This window comes from Schistocerca americana, chromosome 1 (assembly GCF_021461395.2).
Source record: "Schistocerca americana isolate TAMUIC-IGC-003095 chromosome 1, iqSchAmer2.1, whole genome shotgun sequence".
Classification (NCBI taxonomy): Eukaryota; Metazoa; Arthropoda; class Insecta; order Orthoptera; family Acrididae; genus Schistocerca; species Schistocerca americana.
Genome location: NC_060119.1, coordinates 639,621,480 through 639,646,572, shown reverse-complemented (window position 1 = coordinate 639,646,572; position 25,093 = coordinate 639,621,480). Strand labels below are relative to the sequence as shown.

At 40.5% G+C, this 25,093-nt stretch overlaps 1 protein-coding gene across 3 annotated transcripts in view; it reads left to right on the top strand.

The window, feature by feature from the left end:
- The window catches only part of LOC124607668 (leukocyte tyrosine kinase receptor), a 915,076-nt gene that overhangs the window by 554,795 nt on the left and 335,188 nt on the right, over window positions 1-25,093 (top strand). For all 3 annotated transcript variants that reach the window (XM_047139925.1, XM_047139923.1, XM_047139924.1), the window contains exon 12: window positions 9,386-9,530. In XM_047139925.1, coding sequence (XP_046995881.1) covers window positions 9,386-9,530 — 145 coding nt within the window. The remainder of the gene's footprint in view (window positions 1-9,385; window positions 9,531-25,093) is intronic.

Sequence of the window (25,093 nt, the reverse complement as noted above, 5' to 3'; positions counted from 1 at the left end):
ATCTCCTGGTTTCCCACCTCCGGAAAGGCAACTCACTCACCCTCCACAACCTTTCCAACAAACCTCAACCTCCTCTCATTGCACACAGACCCAGTCTCTCCCATCTACTCAATCTCCCACTTCCAGCTCCACTCCCCCCAACACCTCAAAATTCTAGTCAACACAATCTGGAACCACAACACTCCAATTCTGTAGTTAACCTTTCCTCCAAACCTCTCTCCCAATCTGAAACCTCTGTCCTATCCAAAGACCTCACCTTCAGCCCCACTCCCAGATTCAACGAAACTGCCCTTGTCAAAGATTTACTGTCCTACAATCATAGTCTCTGCTGGAAATATCACTTTGCCACGAAGAAAAATAATCCTGATCCCACTCCTAATGATCCAACTCCCCAAGACACTATCCAAATTGAACCCTGCCTGAAACAGTTCCGTCCTCCATCACAGCGGGACCCACCTCCCCTTCCTCAAAATCACCCTCTCCAAACCTTCCAGGAATTTCTGACTTCCAGCCTTGCCTCTCAATCTTTCTTGAAAAACCTTAATCCTACTCCCAACATCACCACAGCCGAAGCCCAGGCTAACCGTGATCTGAAAGCTGACCGATCCATCATCATTCTTCCGGCTGACAAGGGTTCCATGACCGTGGTACTTGATCGTCGGGAGTATGTGGCTGAGGGACTGCGTCAGCTTTCAGACAACACTACATACAAAGTTTGCCAACGTAATCCCATTCCCGATGTCCAGGCGGAGCTTCAAGGAATCCTCAGAACCTTAGGCCCCCTACAAAACCTTTCACCTGACTCCATCAACCTCCTGACCCCACCGCCACCTCGCACTCCTACCTTCTACCTACTTCCTAAAATTCACAAACCCAAACATCCCGGCCGCCCCATTGTAGCTGGTTACCAAGCCCCCACAGAACGTATCTCTGCCTACGTAGATCAACACCTTCAACCCATTACATGCAGTCTCCCATCCTTCATCAAAGACACCAACCACTATCTCAAACACCTGGAATCCTTACCCAGTCTGTTACCCCCCGGAAACCATCCTTGTAACCATTGATACCACTTCCCTATACACAAATATCTCGCACGTCCAGGGCCTTGCTGCAATGGAGCACTTCCTTTCACGCCGATCACCTGCCACCCTACCTAAAACCTCTTTCCTCATCACCTTAGCCAGCTTCATCCTGACCCACAACTTCTTCACTTTTGAAGGCCAGACATACCAACAATTAAAGGGAACAGCCATGGGTACCAGGATGGCCCCCTCGTACACCAACCTATTCATGGGTCGCTTAGAGGAAGCCTTCTTGGTTACCCAAGCCTGCCAACCCAAAGTTTGGTACAGATTTATTGATGACATCTTCATGATCTGGACTCACAGTGAAGAAGAACTCCAGAATTTCCTCTCCAACCTCAACTCCTTTGGTTCCATCAGATTCACCTGGTCCTACTCCAAATCCCATGCCACTTTCCTTGATGTTGACTTCCATCTGTCCAATGGCCAGCTTCACACATCCGTCCACATCAAACCCACCAACAAGCAACATTACCTCCATTATGACAGCTGCCACCATTTCCATATCAAACAATCCCTTCCCTACAGCCTAGGCCTTCGTGGCAAATGAATCTGCTTCAGTCCTGAATCCTTGAACCATTACACCAACAACTTGAAAACAGCTTTCGCATCCCGCATCAACCCTCCCGACCTGGTACAGAAGCAAATAACCAGAGCCACTTCCTCATCCCCTCAAACCCAGAACCTCTCACAGAAGAACCCCAAAAGTGCCCCACTTGTGACAGGATACTTCCCGGGACTGGATCAGACTCTGGATGTGGCTCTCCAGCAGGGATACGACTTCCTCAAATCCTGCCCCGAAATGAGATCCATCCTTCATGAAATCCTCCCCACTCAACCAAGAGTGTCTTTCTGCCGTCCACCTAACCTTCGTAACCTCTTGGTTCATCCCTATGAAATCCCCAAACCACCTTCCCTACCCTCTGGCTCCTACCCTTGTAATCGCCCCCAGTGTAAAACCTGTCCCATGCACCCTCCCACCACCACCTACTCCAGTCCTGTAACTCGGAAGGTGTACACGACCAAAGGCAGAGCCACGTGTGAAAGCACCCACGTGATTTACCAACTGACCTGCCTACACTGTGGTGCTTTCTATGGGGGAATGGTGTTGGTGGTAAGTATCCAGATAACCCGGACGGTGTAACACTGTGCCAAGATGTGCTGGCTGTTCACCAAGGCATGTTTAGCCACAGGGTGATCCTCATTACCAACAAACACTGTCTGCCTGTGTCCATTCATGCGAATGGACAGTTTGTTGCTGGTCATTCCCACATTGAATACATCACAGTGTAGGCAGGTCTGTTGGTAAATCACGTGGGTGCTTTCACATGTGGCTCTGCCTTTGATCGTGTACACCTTCCGGGTTACAGGACTGGAGTAGGTGGTGGTGGGAGGGTGCATGGGACAGGTTTTACACCGGGGGCGGTTACAAGGATAGGAGCCAGAGGGTAGGGAAGGTGGTTTGGGGATTACATAGGGATGAACTAACAGGTTACAAAGGTTAGGTGGACAGCGGAAAGACACTCTTGGTGGAGTGGGGAGGATTTCATGAAGGATGGATCTCATTTCAGGGCAGGATTTGAGGAAGTCGTATCCCTGCTGGAGAGCCACATTCAGAGTCTGGTCCAGTCCCGGAAAGTATCCTGTCACAAGTGGGGCACTTTTGTGGTTCTTCTGTGGGGGATTCTGGGTTTGAGGGGATGGGGAAGTGGCTCTGGTTATTTGCTTCTGTACCAGGTCGGGAGGGTAGTTGCGGGATGCGAAAGCTGTTGTCAGGTTGTTGGTGTAATGGTTCAGGGATTCCGGACTGGAACAGATTCGTTTGCCACGAAGACCTAGGCTGTAGGGAAGGGACCGTTTGATGTGGAATGGGTGGCAGCTGTCATAATGGAGGTACTGTTGCTTGTTGGTGGGTTTGATATGGACGGACGTGTGAAGCTGGCCATTGGACAGGTGGAGGTCAACGTCAAGGAAAGTGGCATGGGATTTGGAGTAGGACCAGGTGAATCTGATGGAACCAAAGGAGTTGAGGTTGGAGAGGAAATTCTAGAGTTCTTCTTCACTGTGAGTCCAGATCATGAACATGTCATCAATAAATCTGTACCAAACTTTGGGTTGGCAGGCCTGGGTAACCAAGAAGGCTTCCTCTAAGCGACCCATAAATAGGTTGGTGTACGAGGGGGCCATCCTGGTACCCATGGCTGTTCCCTTTAATTGTTGGTATGTCTGGCCTTCAAAAGTGAAGAAGTTGTGGGTCAGGATGAAGCTGGCTAAGGTGATGAGGAAAGAGGTTTTAGGTAGGGTGGCAGGTGATCGGCGTGAAAGGAAATGCTCCATCGCAGCGAGGCCCTGGATGTGAGGAATATTTGTGTATAAGGAAGTGGCATCAATGGTTACGAGGATGGTTTCCGGGGGTAACACATTGGGTAAGGATTCCAGGCGTTTGAGATAGTGGTTGGTGTCTTTGATGAAGGATGGGAGACTGCATGTAATGGGTTGAAGGTGTTGATCTACGTAGGCAGAGATACGTTCTGTGGGGGCTTGGTAACCAGCTACAATGGGGCGGCCGGGATGATTGGGTTTGTGGATTTTAGGAAGAAGGTAGAAGGTAGGGGTGCGGGGTGTCGGTGGGGTCAGGAGGTTGATGGAGTCGGGTGAAAGGTTTTGCAGGGGGGCTAAGGTTCTGAGGATTCCTTGAAGCTCCGCCTGGACATCGAGAATGGGGTTACCTTGCCAAACTTTGTATGTGGTGTTGTCTGAAAGCTGACGCAGTCCCTCAGCCACATACTCCCAACGATCAAGTACCACGGTCGTGGAACCCTTGTCCGCCGGAAGAATGACGATGGATCGGTCAGCCTTCAGATCACGGATAGCCAGGGCTTCAGCAGTGGTGATGTTGGGAGTAGGATTAAGGTTTTTTAAGAAGGATTGAGATGCAAGGCTGGAAGTCAGAAATTCCTGGAAGGTTTGGAGAGGGTGATTTTGAGGAAGAGGAGGTGGGTCCCGCTGCGACGGAGGACGGAACTGTTCCAGGCAGGGTTCAATTTGGATGGTGTCTTGGGGAGTTGGATCATTAGGAGTAGGATTAGGATCATTTTTCTTCGTGGCAAAGTGATATTTCCAGCAGAGAGTAGGAGTGTAGGACAGTAAATCTTTGACGAGGGCTGTTTGGTTGAATCTGGGAGTGGGGCTGAAGGTGAGGCCTTTGGATAGGACAGAAGTTTCGGATTGGGAGAGAGGTTTGGAGGAAAGGTTAACTACTGAATTAGGGTGCTGTGGTTCCAGATTGTGTTGATTGGAATTTTGAGGTTTTGGAGGGAGTGGAGCTGGAAGTGGGAGATTGAGTAGATGGGAGAGCCTGGGTTTGTGTGCAATGAGAGGAGGTTGAGGTTTGCTGGAAAGGTTGTGAAGGGTGAGTGAGTTGCCTTTCCGGAGGTGGGAAACCAGGAGATTGGATAGTTTATTGAGGTGGAGGGTGGCATGCTGTTCTAATTTGTGGTTGGCCTGTAGGAGGATGCTCTGAACAGCCGGTGTGGATGTGGGAGAAGAAAGATTAAGGACTTCTATTAAGGATGGGAGTTGACGGGTGTGTTCATTGGCTGAGTTGATGTGTAGGTGAAGGATTAGGTGGGTGAGGGCAATGGATTGTTCAGTTTGGAACTGGTATAGGGACTGATGGAAAGAAGGGTTGCAGCCAGAGATGGGAACTTTAAGTGTGAGGCCTTTGGGGGTAAATCCAAATGTCAGACAAGCCTGAGAAAATAGAATATGGGAGCGTAATCTGGCTAGGGCGAAGGCATGTTTGCAGCAACAAACTGTCCATTCGCATGAATGGACACAGGCAGACAGTGTTTGTTGGTAATGAGGATCACCCTGTGCCTAAACATGCCTTGGTGCATGGCCAGCACATCTTGGCACAGTGTTACACCATCCGGGTTATCTGGATACTTCCCACCAACACCAACCTATCCGAACTCCGGAGATGGGAACTTGCTCTTCAATATATCCTCTCTTCCCGTTACCCACCAGGCCTCAATCTCCGCTAATTTCAAGTTGCCGCTACTCATACCTCACCTGTCATTCAACATCATCTTTGCCTCTGCACTTCCGCCTCGACTGACATCTCTGCCCAAACTCTTTGTCTTTAAATATGTCTGCTTGTGTCTTTATATGTGTGGATGGATATGTGTGTGTGTGTGCGAGTGTATACCCGTCCTTTTTTACCCCTAAGGTAAGTCTTTCCGCTCCCGGGATTGGAATGACTCCTTACCCTCTCCCTTAAAACCCACTTCCTTTCATCTTTCCCTCTCCTTCCCTCTTTCCTGATGAGGCAACAGTTTGTTGCGAAAGCTTGAATTTTGTGTGTATGTATGTGTCTGTTTGTGTTTCTATCGACCTGCCAGCGCTTTCGTATGGTGAGTCACATCATCTTTGTTTTTAAATATATATCAAAATATATATCTAAATAAAATAAATATATATCTAAAAACAAAGATTCTGTAACTTACCAAACGAAAGCGTTGGTATGTTGATAGAGACACTAACAAACACAGACACAAAATTCAAGCTTTCACAACCCACGGTTGCTTCATCAGGAAAGAGGGAAGGAGAGGGGAAGACGAAAGAATGTGGGTTTTAAGGGAGAGGGTAAGAAGTCATTCCAGTCCCGGGAGCGGAACGACTTACCATGGTAGGAAAAAAGGACAGGTATACACTTGCACACACACACATATCCATCCGCACATATACGGACACAAGCAGACATATGTAAAGGCAAAGCTATTGGGCAGAGATGGGACATCTGTATATGTGCGGATGGATATGTGTGTGTGTGCAAGTGTATACCTGTCCCTTTTTCCCCCTAAGGTAAGTCTTTCCACTCCCAGGATTGGAATGACTCCATACTCTCTCCCTTAAAACCCACATCCTTTCGTCTTTCCCTCTCCTTCCCTCTTTCCTGATGAAGCAACTGTTGGTTGCGAAAGCTTGAATTTTGTGTGTGTGTTTGTGTTTGTTAGTGTCTCTATCAACATACCAACACTTTCGTTTGGTAAGTTACATCATCTTTGTATATACCTAAAAACAAAGATGATGTGACTTACCAAACGAAAGCGCTGGCACGTCGATAGACACACAAACAAACACAAACATACACACAAAATTCAAGCTTTCGCAACAAACTGTTGCCTCATCAGGAAAGAGGGAAGGAGGAGAAAGACGAAAGGATGTGGGTTTTAAGGGAGAGGGTAAGGAGTCACCCCAATCCCGGGAGCGGAAAGACTTACCTTAGGGGGAAAAAGGGACAGGTATACACTATTAATATATATATATATATATATATATATATATATATATATATATATATATATATATATATATATAAGAGCTGACAAACCCATTTTGCCAATTTTCTGCTAGAAATGAAAACAAAAAATGAACTGTGTTCATAGCATAATATCGAAAAGATTTCATTTCCATGCAGTCGTGACAAAACCTTTGAATATCCAGATTAAGGAACGTAGTACTTCTTTATACTAGGCACATACTAGGTGCATCATGTCTGTAACAGAATTTTGTGAATGTCTCTGTGGCATTGCCCCTTCATAGTACTATAAACAACTATTGGTTTTTGCCTACAGCCATTTGAGCTTCACAATTGAAAGCTGTCAAAAGTGCTGCCAGGTGTCATGGGTTTCCTCAAGTTGACTGGAGTAATAAGACTCCACACATGATGTAGTTTTTCACGCATCTCAATGTTTAGGATGACATATCTCCTGATCTATGTATGGTAACACGATATAATTTTGTAGGTGCATTTAGTGGCATTTGTGGATACTGTCTGCAAAATTTATCATAAATAGAGTTAGTAGCACAGGATTAATAAATTTAAATTTATGCATGATGCAACAGTTTTTCATTCATCTCTTTGTTTATGGACTAAGATATTAATTTGCTCAAATTGCCCTGAGCACTATGGGACTTAATTGCTGAGGTCATCAGTCCCCTAGAACCTAGAACTACTTAAACCTAACTAACCTAAGGACTTCACACACATCCATTTCCCAGGCAGGATTCGAACCTGCGACCGTAGCGGTTGCACGGTTCCAGACTGTAGCGCCTAGAACCGCTCGGCCACTCCAGCCAGCTAAGATATTAATGTATGTATGTTTGTATGTAGGTTGTTCTTGCTACCACAGTGATTGTTCCCTTATTTCAATGAATAAAAAAGATGGGAGGGATGATATAAATAACTTAAGGCCCCAATAATTTCCTCTTGCATTTCAAAAATATTAGAAATAGTTATGTATGGCAAGTTTATAGAATTTGTAAGTAAAACACAAATCCAGTATTATTTTTTGATGATTTTCACTTTTATTCTTGATTGCATGCATTTTTGATCATATTGATGAGATAAATAAGTTGACTCATACAGCTTTCTGGAAGCTTGACACAGTTTTCTGTTATTAACTATGAACTTTCTATGCTACATGCAGAGAGTAATACACCAGTATCTTCAGATTTTTGAGATCTCATTCATTCACCGAGGACATGCACATCGATCAGAAAGTGTAATGCGCTAAGAATCAAGCCTTGAGGAACCTCCTTATGTTGTTGGTAACTCATCTGAAAATAAAATACTGTTTCTGATTTTATCCTTAAATTCATTTCGTACTGAAGTGATACATTTTGTTTGGGATTTCCAACAGAATTTTATTACGCAGACATTGAATGCTTTTGAAAGTTATCCAGAAAACTTACTGTTTGGGAACCCATATTCATTTTGTTAAGCTGATCCCTTCTTTGTGCTTCATTCATTTACTGCCAGCCTTTTTGTTTACAGCAGTATGATCAAGAATACTTTGATTGTTAATGGATTGAATTATGAACATAATCTAAATAAATAAAAAAATGAAATTTTAATGTTGTTTGAAAAATCTGCAAATCAGTAATATGTGGGGCCATAGCTAAAACAAAGATCAGAAAAATTGAATTAATTTCAAGCTAGAAAGAGAGAGAGAGAGAGAGCACTGTGATCTGCTCCCCATTCGTAGTTGCAGCAATTGTTCACAATGAGCAAAGTCTTTTTTGAAGACTAGAGAGGAGTAAGATTACAATAAACTTTTTACTTCACTTATTTTTTCTTGTAGAATTGGCTCCATTTCCTTTTTTCTAGGGATCTGATTCTTGAAGCTGAAATTCTCACATTTTAGGTCCTCATGGTTGAACTGATCTAAATACTTGTTGCAGAATTTTTGTTTTAACATTAATGTATTCTATCATATTTTAGTATATCGCACAGGCTTTTGGATTTTCACATTAACAAAGCTGAAATTACTTTGTTCGCCCAAACTACAAAAACACATCCGATCGCATCAGAGGCGTGCTTACTACTCCTTCACTCCACGGTAATAACAATATTCCAAAAGGTTTACTGTTTTTCATAACAAATGAAATTCTATTAGATTCGATTAATAATTCATAAATTAATCCAGAAATAAACATAATAAACAGTAGTATATTGCATAATTAATAATAGAAATTTTAAGTGTGCCAAATAATTCATAATTTCAAATGTTTATAAAAATAACTGTACATTCAGAACTAGTACTTATTGATTGTAACATCAAAAATAAAGTAATTCCTTCTCACAAATTTTAGCTTGTAATATAAGGTATTGTGTATAAAATTATGACATTTTTCAGGAAAGCAGCTGAGATAATACTGACTTGTCCAAAATTCGAAAAATATTACAGGTATTGACAACTACTGTTGAGGAAAAGTAATTGTAGAGGAGGATTTCCCATTACAGCACCCAATTTTCTATTTAATATGTGGGAACATCTGTGTGAACGGATGTTTTCTTTAGAAAAACACATTGGTTCTTGCATCATTCTATGTCTACTACACTGAACTTCATCACATTTAATTCTGATGTTGCTCAATGTAAACCTCACTGAAGAAACAACTGAAGTATTTATTTCTGAAGATCTAGATGTGGATTAGGAATAAAAGTATCACCTTCTTTGAAAATTATTTCATATATCTTCAGCAGTTAGATGCCAGCAGTATTTCCAAAGATTGTTTCCACATTAAATTTCATTTCACTTGTTTTTTAACTGTCATTTATGATAACTATGCATTTAAATTATGATTGAATATGTACACAGCTCTTCAATCAGTGATGCACCATCTAGATAGGAATAAATATTTATTTTTATTTTTAGTGTATTACACATTCCTTCTGTTATTTTCATTGTTTTCACAGAAGGTCTGCAGTTCATTTTTGTCTCTTTGAACAGGATTATAGCCAAAGGAGCAAGTGGCGGGTCGGGTTCTGATGCATATGGTGCAAGTTACAGTGCTATTGCTCGTACCATAATTGAGTTGGACAAGGGCCAAAGAATTTATGTTCTAGTGGGGCAAGAAGGAACTGGAGCATGTAAGGTATGTAACTTCAGATAACATATTAAAAATTTGTTTCTTTCAGTGATGTTTTTGAGCACTAAGTATCCCAGAACTGCTTGACAGATATAAAGATAGAAGGCATCAGTAATTATGGACATGGTCAGATGATGTACGCAGTTCAGTGCGTGAACTGCAGTTTGTACTACCTGTGCACACTCATCATTATTAAAAATTATAATTTTTTCCTTATTGGAGCTAAATTTTAAATGGTTTTTATTTCTTGTCAAAGTAAAAATGTCATGACCTGGTAGTGAAACATTGAGAGACTCTCTGCATTCCCTCTATCCCTCTCCCCTCCCATCTTTTACAATACACTGTTTGGCCTAGCTCCCTTTAGGTCTGTATACTATGTCCACTGATTTTCCAGTGTGTGGATTCCATTCTTGTAAAGTGATTCTGAAAAATGTGTATATCAACAATCTATGGTTGGTATAGCATTTTCTGTGGACAAAAAACATTTTTAAGGTACTCAGTTTATTTAGATATGAGAACAGTTGAAAGGTACCACATGCAGAGAAGATGGTGAAAGTTTCTAGAATTAGTCCATCAAACTTCTCAGTTGTCCAGTTATCATAGCATATTTGTAGATATGTTCCTTGTCCTGATGAAATATTTTTCATATACAATCGAGGTCTCTTCCATGTATTGTTTCATCCAGGTAGCTCAGAAAACTAATGTTTCATCTTGCAGTTGTTCTTTTACACATTCCAAGACAATCAGTAAGGAGAATTTCTTTTGCATTCCATAAATAACTGACCATGACTTTTCCAACAGATGAAATCAACTTATCGTTTTCGGACGTATGTTTATCAATTTCTGCTCAGTGCTTTTATAGCTGTTTCATTTCCAGTGTGGCACAGGATTATAATGGGAGTGAAAGTGGTAGAGGTTATGTAGGCACAGATTGTTAATCAAATGCAAACCTATTTTATTAAACATTGTATACAGTATAATAAATTAGAGAGCATGCATGAGTAAACATAAGTAGGGTCTAGTGTTCAATTTATCAAATGATCTTGATACATAGACAAGAGGGGAGCAAGCCAAAAACTGAATTGTGTAACTCTGTTTTCAAATGTTTCTTTACAAATGAGGTTTGCACCGATTTAATTCTTGTACCACTGAAAAAATGATTGAAATAAGTACTAGTGTCAGTGGTGTTGAGATACATCTGAAATTGTTAAAATTGAACAGAGCTCTAGGGCCCAATGTAATCCCTATCAGATTCTATATTGAATTTGCAACTAAGTTAGCCCCTCTTCTAGCTATAAACTATTGTAGGTCCCTCAGACAAAAAACAGTGCCCAGTTTTTGCAAAAAAGCACAGGTCACACCTGTCTACAAGAAAGGCAGTAGAAGTGATTCACATCCTTGACATCAATTTGTTGTAGAATCTTAGAGTGTATTCTGAATGCAAACATAATGATGTATCTTGAACTGAACTGGCTTGGATTCCGAAAACATCAATCATGTGAAACCCAACTTGCCCTTTTCTCACATGACATACTGATAGCTTTGTATCAAAGCAGTCAGGTAGATGCAGTATTTCTTGATTTCCAAAAAGCTTTTGACTCATTACCACAAATACACTTATTGTCAAAAGTATGTTCATAGGGGGTATCAACTGAAAATTGTGAGTGGATTGAGGACATTTCAATAGGGAGGACTCAGCATGTTATCTTCGATGAAGAGTCATCGTAGAAGTAACTTCAGGTGTGTCCCAGGGTAAGTGTGTTGGGACCCTTGCTGTTCATATTGTATATTAGTGACCTCACAGGCAATATTAATAGTAACCTCAGAATTTTTGCAGATAATGTAGTTGTCTATAATGAAGTAACATCTTACAAAAGGTGTGTAAATATTCAGTTAGATCTTGATAAGATTTCAGAGTGGTGCGAAGGTTGCCAACTTCTTTAAATATTCAGAAATGTAAAATTGTACACTTCACAAAATGAAAACAACGTAGTATCCTATGACTATAATATCAATGAATCATTATTGAAATTGGCCAGCTCTGAGTGTGACACTTTGTAGGGATATGAAGTGGAATGATCACATAGGCTCAGTTGTGTGTAAAGCAGGTGGTAGACTTCCATTTATTAGTAGAATATTGTGGAAGGGCAACCAGTCTACAAAGGAGATTACTTACAAACCACTCATGTGACCAGTTCTAGAAAATTGCTGAAGTGTTTGGGACTCATACCAAATAGGACTGACAGGGGATGTTGAATGTATACAGAAAAGGGCAGCATGAATGGTCATAGGTTTGTATGCTCCATTGGAGAGTATCACAGAGATACTGAAGGAACTGAACTGGAAGACAGTTAGACACAAACTACCCCAAGAAAATCTATTAACAAAGTTTCAAGAACTAGCTTTAAATGATGAGTCTAGGAATATACAACAGTACCCTGTGTATAACTCACATAGGATCATGAGGGAAATATTAGACTAATTAGTTTATGCACAGAGGCATTCAAACAATCATTACTCCCATGTTTCATATGTCAATGGAATGGGAAGAAACCTTAATGACTGGTATAGCTGTGCATACCCACTGCCAAGCACTTCACAGTGGTTTGCGCAGTATTAATGTGGATGCAGAATAAAACTGTACTCTTGCCTCACAGGAATATTCAGCTTTACAAAATGGGCATAACAGACACAAAAAAAATCAGAAAATCTTAACCTTATACACAGCATCAGGTATCAATATTTTGTCCGACTGAGATCAAAACTTTACAGTAAAGGAACCACGGATTATCTCACAAAATGACAACACATCTATCAGCAGGATGACACAAGGACACTCAACCAAGGATCTTGTTCCAGAACCTAATAATAAAATGCAACCTACTAAGGCTGATACTTTAAGCAAACAACTGACAAACAACAGAAACAGACACAGTCTACAGCAACACATTAACCAAATGTACATCCGGTAACAAAGGCACACAGGAAAGCAACATCAGTAACAGGCAAATGTATCCCTAAAATACAGTTCAAACAGTTAAAGCACTGTTTTATAAATTCCAGGCCTGACAATGGCCTCGTCGTGTTTCACCAGAAATACAATTCAATAAGATAAAGCACTGCTCTAAAAATTCAGGACCTAACAGTGCCTTTCCATGTTTCACCAATATAAAACTTTGTTTACCTAAGTATGCCATCACAGGCTCAACAGTTTCCATGACAAGATTGCACAAGTCACCTATTCACACTGCATTCCACTTGCCATAACAGAAAACCCCCTTCAGCCAGCATTTGCTCACTCCCAGCTGCACAATATCCCCTGGATGTATGAAGGCAAACATTGTCTGCTCCAGCTGTAATGAGGCCTCACGTTGACAGCAAATGAAACACAGTTATGGCTGTCCATCAGCCAACTGTCGCATTTCCAGCTCTGTCTTCAGGAAATCACTCATGAGCCCCAACTCGCTGGCCAATCCCAACAGCTCTCTGCTCCAAGGCTGCTGCCTCACTTCGATGGTGACAGTGGCCATCCATCCTTCATCTGTATGGAGCTGCACTGACAATGTGTAACATTATAAGATTCAGTAAAACTTTGTAGTTCATCTACAATTTGCTCAAACTGTTCACACAATACTTTGACAGATAACATTTTAGACACCCTATAACTTCTACAGATAAGAAAAATAAGCTGGATTTTACAGCTTATCGGAAAAGATCTTTGATGTAGACTTACAGCCCGATTTACAACCACATAGTTATCAAGAAAACATAAATTTTTGGAACACAAAAAATGCATATTACTTGTAAACAAACCTCTGATCACTGACATCATAAGAATAGCCATGTTAAAAAATGGAGGTTTTATGAAGTCCTTGACGTTTTGATGCAGACGATGCACTTGATTGTCAGAGTGGTAGGAAGTGGACCTGTTATGAGAGTTGCTCTAATAACTATTGTCATCACTAATACATGTGAATATTATAACCAGTAGTGGAAATGAATCAGAATTTGGAAGTAAACCATATGATGGAAAATGACATCATGGCCAAGGCTTTTTATTTAAAGACAAACGCCAAACCTCTTACCAGAACCTGTTTTTATAAACTTTCCCAAAAGCACCTCCCCATGGTTCTGAGCTAGGCAATTATCAGATACCTGTGCCCTTTGGCACTTCAGAAAAGCATGTGCAGCACTGGTGCAACTGCTAGGCTGAGCAGGTATTCAAGTGTGCTGTGAGACAGCTAATTCCTGGAACACCAGAAAGAAGTAACGAGTAAAGCACAAAATCAGTTGAATTCTTTTTGATACCTAAACTTTTTCCAACTTTGAATGAATATCCATTACAATTAACAAACAGTTTTAAGCAAAGGAGTTTGCTATGAAACAGTACTCATGTTTATTCATTTGACTGAGACAATACAACTTGAATAGTGTAAGTATCAGTATGAACAAAACTATTCCATAGATCTAATTAGCACTTGACGCTCATTTCTCCTTAACATGTACAAGCATAACAAAACCAATAGTTTGTTAATATCAATGCTATCACTGAGCCTGGTGAACAGCTTTTCATCTTGTCATCATTCAGCAGGTGGAAATGGTATTATTATTATACACTATTTTGAATACATAAACAGTCTACTTAACACAAAATTTCAGTTCTGAGCAAACAAAACATTAAACATGTGGCACAAGATGGATGTATGATAGCTTGATTGTCACATTCTTCTTTCCCCCTTTATCCAGCAAAAGAACTCTGCTGGTATTAATTTTTGGTGTAGAATGTTGAGAGAGATTTCTGATTCTCGAAGTCTGGAGCATAGCATTGTAGATAAGTGAAATATAGGCAATGAGAAAACAAAAGAAGAAGAAATTTGAATCATATAGAAGACAATGCTGCAGAAATATTTTAAACATTAAATGAATGGACAAATAAAATGCAAATGGAGAGTTGTTATGAAAGAAATCTAAGGAAAACCATTCTGAGAAGAACAGGTATCCCAGTGAGATACATTCTAAGCCATTCAGGAGAGGATAACTAGACAAAACAGTAAATGGGAAGATTGTAGAGGCATACAAAAATTACAATTTATTGTTGTTAAACAACAATACAGTGTAATTGACTATGTTTCGATTTGCTGTGTCCGTGCAAAACTACACCTAACCGCAGCATATTGTTATTAATTGTTACATATCTCTGCGTGTCTGAAAGTAGTTTTTAAGTCAAAAATGAAAATGAACAGCATTTCACAAGATGATCTTTTCACAAAGAAGGAAATTCTTGCTCATGTGAGAGTAGCGCATGAAAACAAAAATATTGCTTTAATGACTTGTAGGCATCAACAGATTATCTACAAAAAGAAAAAGGGAAAGTAATGGTTAAGGTGTGACCCTATAATGCATGGCTGTAAAAAATTTCTAAGAAAATTTTTAAGAACCATGGATTGAGAGACATTTGTAGAACTATTACACAGGGGGAAATACATACATCCAGATCAAACTAACTGCAGCAGGTGCCTAGAAAATGAGGACAAATTTATAAGGAAACCCTAGAGAGAAAGAATAGATGATGTAGTGGTAAGTCAAATAAAGAGTTAACATACAAAACAACACTTCCAATGCAGTCATGATGGCAGATGCAGTGGTGCAGCAATAGGACCACACTTACAGAATTTCAAACATCTTGCTTCATTAAACATAATGCAGAAAGAATCACCTATCACAGTAGAAGACGTTGAGCATGTTCATATATAGTTAAGCATTAGACTGAGTGGCCCGTACAGTTAAGTAGTGGGAACACATTCAGATGGGCCTCATAAACAATTTTCACACCACAACTAAGATTTATAATAAAAATTCCAAAATTAAGCTGCAGAAGCAAGGTGGATAAAGAACAATAATTAAATACTAAGTGAGATGGCATGCAAGTTAAAAATTAAAAAAGATTTATTAGAAACAAATTTGTATAATGCACCAACAGACCACATGCATAGCAGCACATGACAGCAAATGATGCAGACCACAAAAGAGGAGAAGTGAAGTAAAATATGTGAGTATTAATGCATAAACATTAATTACAACAATAAAAGCCCAGTTAGGTACTTAAAATGTAAAATCATAAAAAAAATAGAAATCTGAAAATATGAAATCAGCATATCTATAGGACAAAAATACAGCCATAAAAAAATTTACATCATTTAGGAAAATGGGGATACCCAAGGAGAGTCCCGGTTAAATGCACAAAAACAAGTGTGCATGAATAAAATACTTAACATTAGCGTCAGTACAAAAAGTGGCAGGAAATGCATCATCTACAACTACATAGAATAATGTACAGAAAAAAACAGTGCAAAATGTACAGAAAAAAAAAGCGCAAAATCTTGGACACCCCTGTGTTATGTCACTTGGCGGAAGCACCGGCCAGTGCCCCTCGCGGCAGGTAGTGCCTAACAAAGGGACAAACCAGTCTGCCACCCTACTCCAGGCTGCTCAGTGGAACGCGTCAGAGCTTTCAGCAGCTCACGGCAACATCCACATTACGAAGAACTTAGCTTCCTCTTCAACCAACTAAACTACCACGTAATCCTCTTATCCGAAACGTCTGCGTCTATTCATCTCCCAGGGTACACATTTCTTAGGGCAGACAGATCAAAAAAGTGAGGTGGCGGGGTCGGCGTGTATATACGAACAGATCTCAAAGCGAAAGTCTTATGTACAGCAAACCCTGCTGAAGAAAAAGAGGCTGAATTCATGTTCATTGAAATAAAGATACAAAGTTGGAAGTTCTTGACTGGCGTTGTGTACAAGCTGCCAAAAATAAGCTCAATGAGTTCCTTTCAGTCGGAATTACATTCACTTCAGTGTCAATATGAACATGTCATCGTAATGGGTGACTCGAACATAGACATGCTAAGAGACACTTCCTCCGCAATAAACCTAAGAAGACTGTTTAGTTGCAATAGCATGAACATTCTTCCATTACAACCTACACACCATACAGCGCACAGTCATACTCTTATAGACGTAATTGCAATGAAACAGACTGACAAAGTAAAAGATGTTGGTCAAACATCGGCTCCTGGCCTCTCAGCACATGATGTAATATTACTGGCCTACTCTGTGCAGCCCCCAAGGATCAAATCACGTTACATAGCTTGTAGGAACATGAAACGTATTGACCTTGACGCTCTAACAGCCGATTGCTCAGAAATCTCATGGCATCAAATAATCAGAGAACCTACAATCGATGGTCGAGGTCACTTGATGATAAACTCACTGCCCTCTATGACAAACATGCACCTGTACGCACAATCCGTGTAAGAAAATCTCCTGCTCCATGGCTGACAGCTGAATTACGTCAAATGATGACTAATAGGGATGCTGCCCACAGGCGTTTCAAGGCAGATCCGAAACCCGAGCGTTTCAAAGAATATAGAAAGCTACGGAACAGAGTGAAACAATGCATTCGCAATGCTAAAATCAGGCATGCTCGCTCCCTTGTATGCAGTGATCTGACGCCCACGACTTTATGGAAGAATCTCCGTAGCCTGGGGGTCGGAAAGGCAAAATCGGAAACTACTTTTCATGTGTCAGCTAACGAATTAAATGAATTCTTCTCTGCGCCTCTGAATACCTGCACGGCTGATAATTACTGTCCACAAGAATCCCCAAACAGGATAACTAACAACGATACCTTCCATCTAAAACATGTAACAACAAATACGAGAAGAAAAGCAATAATGAGAATCTCTTCTGATGCAATAGGCAACGACAGTATTGGTATAACCATGATTAAGAATGTTGCCGATATCTTAGTACCCGTCTTAACTGACATATTTAATTTTTCCCTCGTGAACGGAATATACCCCACTGCATGGAAAAGAAGCATAATTCGACCCATCCCTTAGATCGAAAACCTGCAAGTGCCTAGTGATTACTGACCAATTAGCATACTGCCTGCTGTTTCCAAAGCACTTGAATATATTGTTCATGAACAAATCACTGAACACTTGCATGAATTCAGCATATATGACAAATTTCAATCTGGTTTCCGTAAACATCACACCACAAACACTGCGCTAATTAAAGTAACTGATGACCTGAAATATGCCATCGACAATCGAAAGGCAACAATATTGACGCTACTGGACTTCAGCAAAGCTTTTGACGCTGTTAACTTTGACATATTGCTCAGAAAAATGCAACAGCTTAATTTCTCAGATAGTGCAGTGAGATGGTTTGAAAGCTACTTAAAAGACAGACAGCAGTGTATTGTCTGTGTAAATGAAAAATCTTCTCCTGGAAACATGTCTCCTCAGGAGTGTGACAAGGATCAGTCTTAGGACCAATTTTGTTTTCTTTATATGTCAACGATATTTCGTCGGTTCTGTCCTCCTGTAAATATCATTTCTATGCTGGCAACCTCCAGCTCTACCTAAGCATCAGACCTGAAGATGTAAACACTGCAATCGCTCAGATGAATGATGATCTGTCTTCAGTTGTGACATGGGCAAAAAACCTGGGGCTCAAACTAAATGCAAAAAAAGACGCAAGTAATCTTAATAGCCCATCAGAAATGAATAAGTTCAGATTTCCGCGAACGGCTACCTCCTATTCTGCTCGACGGTACTCCAATACCATATCAGAAAGCAGTTAAGAACTTGGGTGTAACTTTGGATGAGCATCTCAACTGGGCGGAGAATGCAGTCGTAGTGTGCCGAAAGACGTCTGCTTGTCTCTATGATCTCAAAAAGTTCCGGAACATATTTCCACAGGACTTGAAACGCCAGCTCGTGGAAGCACTCGTTCTACCGAACCTCCACTACTATGATGTAATTCAACAAGGCATGAGTAGTGAAAACAAAAGATGGCTAGAACTAACCATGAATGCCTGTGTGCGTTACACCTGCAACATTCGTCGATATGATCATGTTAGTGCTTCATACTCCGAGCTAGGGTGGCTGCAGCCGGACAAATTGCGTGACTACCGCACTCTATGTCTACTTCACCGACTCCTCGTCGAGTAGTGAAAACAAAAGATGGCTAGAACTAACCATGAATGCCTGTGTGCGTTACACCTGCAACATTCGCCGATATGATCATGTTAGTGCTTCATACTCCGAGCTAGGGTGGCTGCAGCCGGACAAATTGCGTGACTACCGCACTCTATGTCTACTTCACTGACTCCTCGTCGCACAAGCACCCCAGTACCTTGCTTCAGAGATTAAAAACCTGTCATGCCATCATAATCGAAACACGAGGTCACTCTTATTTGTTATCCTAACTGTGCTCACTCATAAAACAAAAACTTTTCCAAACTCCTTCTGAGTTGCCGCTGTCTGCCTCTGGAACAAACTGCCCCTTACCTTGCGCAAAATTCAATCTCCTGCTGCTTTTAAGAAGAAGTTGAAGCATATCCTACTATCATTCTCATAACGTTCTCCACAAAATTAATGTACAAGGCCAATCATCTCATATGTCAAATAGCAAAGCTAGCGTCTCCTATCATGCTCCTGAGATGCCTTCCTCTTCATTTATCTCTATTAGCCACCCAATCTTCTTTTCCTTTATATTTCCTTAATTATGTTTCATCATGTCTCTCTATTCTTCTCCTCCCTTCACCATCAATCTCCCTCATGCTCCCTGCTGCTAGCACTCCTATCTAAAATCTGTCTCTTCAATAATGTCCAATTATAACAGTACTTATGATCTACGAATATAAACTCTATATGTATGTATTTTTCCAGGTGTGACTTTGTAATTGTTTATTTCACTTTTTGTACTAGATGTAGTTTAACATGCCTACTGAAACATATGAATGTAAAATAAGTAGAATGCCTGGTTAGATGTACGAGAGGGCCTGATGGCCCTAATCTTGCCAGGTTAAATAAATAAATAAATCAATCAATCAATTACACGGTATTGCTTTTCAGTGTTCATGAAACAAGGTGCCAATGAATATTGAGAATAAGTGGCAAGCGAAACTTTTAAGATTAGCACAATATAGGAAAAGATGGAGTATAGCATCAAAACCAGTAAATAGAATACGTGTGTGCACGTCCACACACACACACACACACACACACACACATTGCCTAGTTGAGCTGGTTGCAGCCCTAGAATCATATAGCCATGTGTGTGTCTGTGTGTGTGTATCTCTCTGTGTGTGTGTGTGTGTTCTAATCTGTTACCTCTAAGGGCAGGATAATGAAGTAAGTATGGTGGGGAAGAGTAGAATGAAATGTTGTTGTTGTGGTCTTCAGTCCTGAGACTGGTTTGATGCAGCTCTCCATGCTACTCTATCCTGTGCAAGCTTCTTCATCTCCCAGTACCTACTGCAACCTACATCCCTATGAATCTACTTGGTGTATTCATCTCTTGGTCTCCCTCTACGATTTTTACCCTCCACGCTGCCCTCCAATACTAAATTGGTGATCCCTTGATGCCTCAAAACATGTCCTACCAACCGATCCCTTCTTCTAATCAAGTTGTGCCACAAGCTTCTCTTCTCCCCAATCCTATTCAACACCTCCTCATTAGTTATGTGATCAACCCATCTAATCTTCAGCATTCTTCTGTAGCACCACATTTCGAAAGCTTCTATTCTCTTCTTGTCTAAACTATTTATTGTCCATGTTTCACTTCCATACATGGCTACACTCCACACAAATACTTTCAGAAACAACTTCCTGACACTTAAATCTATACTAGATGTTAACAAATTTCTCTTCTTCAGAAACGCTTTCCTTGCCATTGCCAGTCTACATTTTATATCCTCTCTACTTCGACCATCATCAGTTATTTTGCTCCCCAAATAGCAAAACTCCTTTACTACTTTAAGTGTCTCATTTCCTTAACTAATTCCCTCAGCATCACTCGACTTAATTTGATTATATTCCATTATCCTTGTTTTGCTTTTGTTGATGTTCATCTTATATCCTCCTTTCAAGACACTATCCATTCCGTTCAACTGCTCTTCCAAGTCCTTTGCCATCTCTGACAGAATTACAATGTCATCGGCCAACCTCAAAGTTTTTATTTCTTCTCCATGGATTTTAATACCTACACCAAATTTTTATTTTACTTCCTTCACTGCTTGCTCAATATACAGATTGAATAACATCGGGGAGAGGCTACAACCCTGTCTCACTCCCTTCCCAACCACTGCTTCCCTTTGATGCCCCTCAACTCTTATAACTGCCATTTGGTTTCTATACAAATTGTAAATAGCCTTTCGCTCCCTATATTTTACCTCTGCCACCTTCAGAATTTGAAAAAGAGTATTCCAGTCAACACTGTCAAAAGCTTTCTCTAAAAGTCTACAAATGCCAGAAACGTAGGTTTGCCTTTCCTTAATCTAGCTTCTAAGATAAGCCGTAGGGTCAGTATTGCCTCACGTGTTCCAATATTTCTACGGAATCCAAACTGATCGTCCCCAAGGTCGGCTTCTACTAGTTTTTCCATTCGTTTGTAAAGAATTCGTGTTAGTATTTTGCAGCCGTGACTTATTAAACTGATAGTTCGGTAATTTTCACATCTGTCAACCCCTGCTTTCTTTGGGATTGGAATTCTTATATTCTTCTTGAAGTCTGAGGGTATTTCGCCTGTCTCATACATCTTGCTCGCCAGATGGTAGAGTTTTGTCAGGACTGGCTCTCCCAAGGCCGTCATTAGTTCTAATGGAATGTTGTCTACTCCTGGGGCCTTATTTCGACTTGGGTCTTTCTGTCAAACTCTTCACGCAGTATCATATCTCCCATTTCATCTTCATCTACATCCTCTTCCATTTCCATAATATTGTCCTCAAGTACATCGCCCTTGTATAGACCCTCTATATACTCCTTCCACCTTTCTGCTTTCCCTTCTTTGCTTAGAACTGGGTTTCCATCTGAGCTCTTGATATTCATACAAGTGGTTCTCTTTTCTCCAAAGGTCTCTTTAATTTTCCTGTAGGCAATATCTATCTTACCCCTAGTGAGATAAGCCTCTACATCCTTACATTTATTCTATAGCCATCCCTGCTTAGCCATTTTGCACTTCCTGTCGATCTCATTTTTGAGACATCTGTATTCCTTTTTGCCTGCTTCATTTACTGCATTTTTATATTTTCTCCTTTCATCAATTCAATTCAGTATTTCTTCTGTTACCCAAGGATTTCTACTAGCCCTCGTCTTTTTACCTACTTGATCATCGGCTGCTTTCACTACTCCATCCCTCAAACCTACCCATTCTTCTTCTACTGTATTTCTTTCCCCCATTCCTGCCATTTGTTCCCTTACACTCTCCCTGAAAAACAGTTTAAAACCTGGTTCCTAAATCTCTGTCTTCCCATTACAGTGAAACCTCTTTATAACGTTCCTCCATATAATGTTTTCCTCTTTGTTACATCTGTTTTTTTTTGTCCTGACTAAAAGCCCATATAAACAATGTTAAATTTTCCTCTTTACTGTGTTTCCTCCATATTACAATTTCCTCCATGTAACGCTCATATTTTTGGAACCCTGGTCAATTATTTACCTCTTTATAACATTTAAATGACTGGATGTAGACGCATCGTTTTACGTTCTGTGGATTCACTGTTTGCACCGGCTTGGAAAGCCCACGCTCAGCGTATTTCATATGTCTGTGGCAGAACCTGGCCACGTGACATGTGACGCACATTCTGCTTGCGATCTTTTTGGCGCCATTTACTTTCACCCATCCACCTACTGGGCCCCATGTTTTAATTACAAAAAACTAATCATTTGATACATTGATCATTTGCAATGAATATCATATTACAGTGTTGTGAAAATTTAAAATGTCACCTATGGCACCATTTGTCAAAGCTGATTATTGGTATCCCAATCTTCAGTAATGCCCTATAATTATTATTTGGAAGCCTTCCTCTTTATAATGTTTTCCTCTATACAGTGTTCAGAGTTTGTGGTCCCTTGAAAAATGTTATATAGAGGTTTCACTGTATATAATCTATCTGAAACCTGTCAGCATCTCCCGGCTTCTTCCATGTATACAACCTTCTTTTATGATTCTTGAACCAAGTGTTAGCTATGATTAAGTTGTGCTCTGTGCAAAATTCTACCAGGCAGCTTCCTCTTTCATTTCTTAGCACCAATCCATATTCGCCTACAGTGTTTCCTTCTCTCCCTTTTCCTACTACCGAATTCCAGTCACCCATGACTATTAAATTTTCATCTCCCTTCACTACCTGAATAATTTCTTTGATTTCATCATACATTTCGCAAATTTCTTCGTCATCTGCAGAGCTAGTTGGCATATAAACTTGTACTACTGTAATAGGCGTGGGCTTCATGTCTATCTTGGTCACAATAATGCATTCACTATGCTGTTTGTAGTAGCTTACCCGCATTCCTATTTTTTTATTCATTATTAAACCTACTCCTGCATTACTCCTATTTGACTTTGTATTTATAACCCTGTATTCGCCTGACCAAAAGTCTTGTTCCTCCTGTCACCGAAGTTCACTACTTCCCACTATATCTAACTTTAACCTATACATTTCCCTTTTTAAATTTTCTAACCTACCTACCTGGTTAAGGGATCTGACATTCCACGCTCCGATCCATAGAACACCAGTTTTCTTTCTCCTGATAATGACGTCCCCTTGAGTAGTCCCCGCCCGGAGATCTGAATGGATGACTATTTTACCTCTGGAATATTTTACCCAAGAGGACGCCATCATCATTAACCATACAGTAAAGCTGCATGCCCTCGGGAAAAATTTCGGCTGTAGTTTCCCCTTGCTTTAAACCGTTCGCAGTACCAGCACAGCATGGTCGTGGTTTGTGTTACAAGGCCAGATCAGTCAATCATCTAGACTGTTGCCGCTGCAACTACTGAAAAGGCTGCTGCCCCTCTTCAGGAACCATGCGTTTGTCTGGCCTCTCAACAGATACCCTCTGTTGTGGTTGCACCTATGGTACAGCTATCTGTATCGCTGAGGCACGTAAGCCTCCCCACCAACGGCAAGGTCCATGGTTCATGGGGGGGGGGGGGGGGGGGGGGGGGGGGGGGAAATGAAATGAGGTTACAAAATGAAATGAGGTTACAAAATAAAGAGCTGGAAGGAATATGGTGCTTGAACCATATTAAGTGCCAAGTGCCCATGAGCTGAATTAAAATTCAATGGTGTTCAACTGGCTCAGGTGATAGAAAAAACCAGGATGTCATCTAATGCTTCTGCTTCAGCAGAAATTTAGTGGAAACTCACTCGAAAGTGTCATTAATTTTCAACTGTCTAGGTGTCACAAAGTGAATTGATTCAATTATCCATTTGTGCGTTACTAAATTTCGTTGTAGCTATAAGAGCTCTGCGATAATGAAGATTTTGAGGGTAAAGGGACTGGAATAGGTGGTGATATTATTGGATAGAATGAGCTTTTCAATGAAATAAATAGACTATTGGGGGTGGGGGAGCTGGTTCTGCAATTGGGACCCATTTGTACAGGTTGAGTGGATTGCAGAAGGTGATCCTGAATGGTATTGAGAGAATTACAGGAAAAGGCAGGGTCTCACTCCAGAGAACTATGCAGATAAGACACAGTCTTGCTGAAATAGAGAAAAAGGCACTCCAGAGCATATTAATAGGAAGCAATGAATATTAAAGTTTAACATCCTGGCAATCACGAGAAAATTAGAGATAGGCCACAATAATTCTTTATTGACTGAGAAGGAAAATATCTTTCACTATTTTCAGTGGTATTAAGGAGCACAGATCAGATCCTCCAGTCAACATTATGCTTTTAGTTAACTGTATGTTGTGTGTGAAACTCACTTGGAAAGTCTACATCTACATCTATACTCTAAAAAACACTGTGAGCTGTGCCACAAGTGATGCATCCCATTGTACCAGTTAAATGGTTTCTTCCTGTTCCATTCACATATGGAGAGAGGGAAGAAAGATGAATGCCTCTGTACATGCAGTAATTATTCTAATCTTATCCTCACAATACTTATGTGAGCGATACATAGGGGGCTGTAGTATATTTCTAGAGTAGTCATTTAAAGCTTGTTCTTGCAACTCTGTTAATAGACTTTCACAGGATAGTTTACAGTGATCTTCAAGAGTATTCCAGTTCAGTTCCTCTAGTATCCTTCACTCCAGAATTGGAGCAGAATTTTTAATCTCTATTCTTGAATATATTTTTGTCAATCTTAAAGTCCATGGGAAGACAGTACGAACATATCAATACTAACACACAAGAACTTGTTGCTGTTACCTGTATTTGCAATTTGAGGGTGTGATAAGTACCTTAGTCTGCTGGAATATTAATGCCATAATTGTAAAGCAGACAGTTGATTATAATATACACCAGAGAAAGAGATGTCTCAGCATTAAAAAACCAATCATGTTAGAGCAGTGAATAATTCTTTATTGTGATACAATGTAAAAACAATTGACATCCAATGCAGCAGTAGTATGTTCATTAGAACAGTTCATATGGAAGTAATCTGTTTATTATTACATGTGCATCATACAGGGTGTTTCAAAAATGACCGGTATATTTGAAACGGCAATAAAAACTAAACGAGCAGCGATAGAAATACAC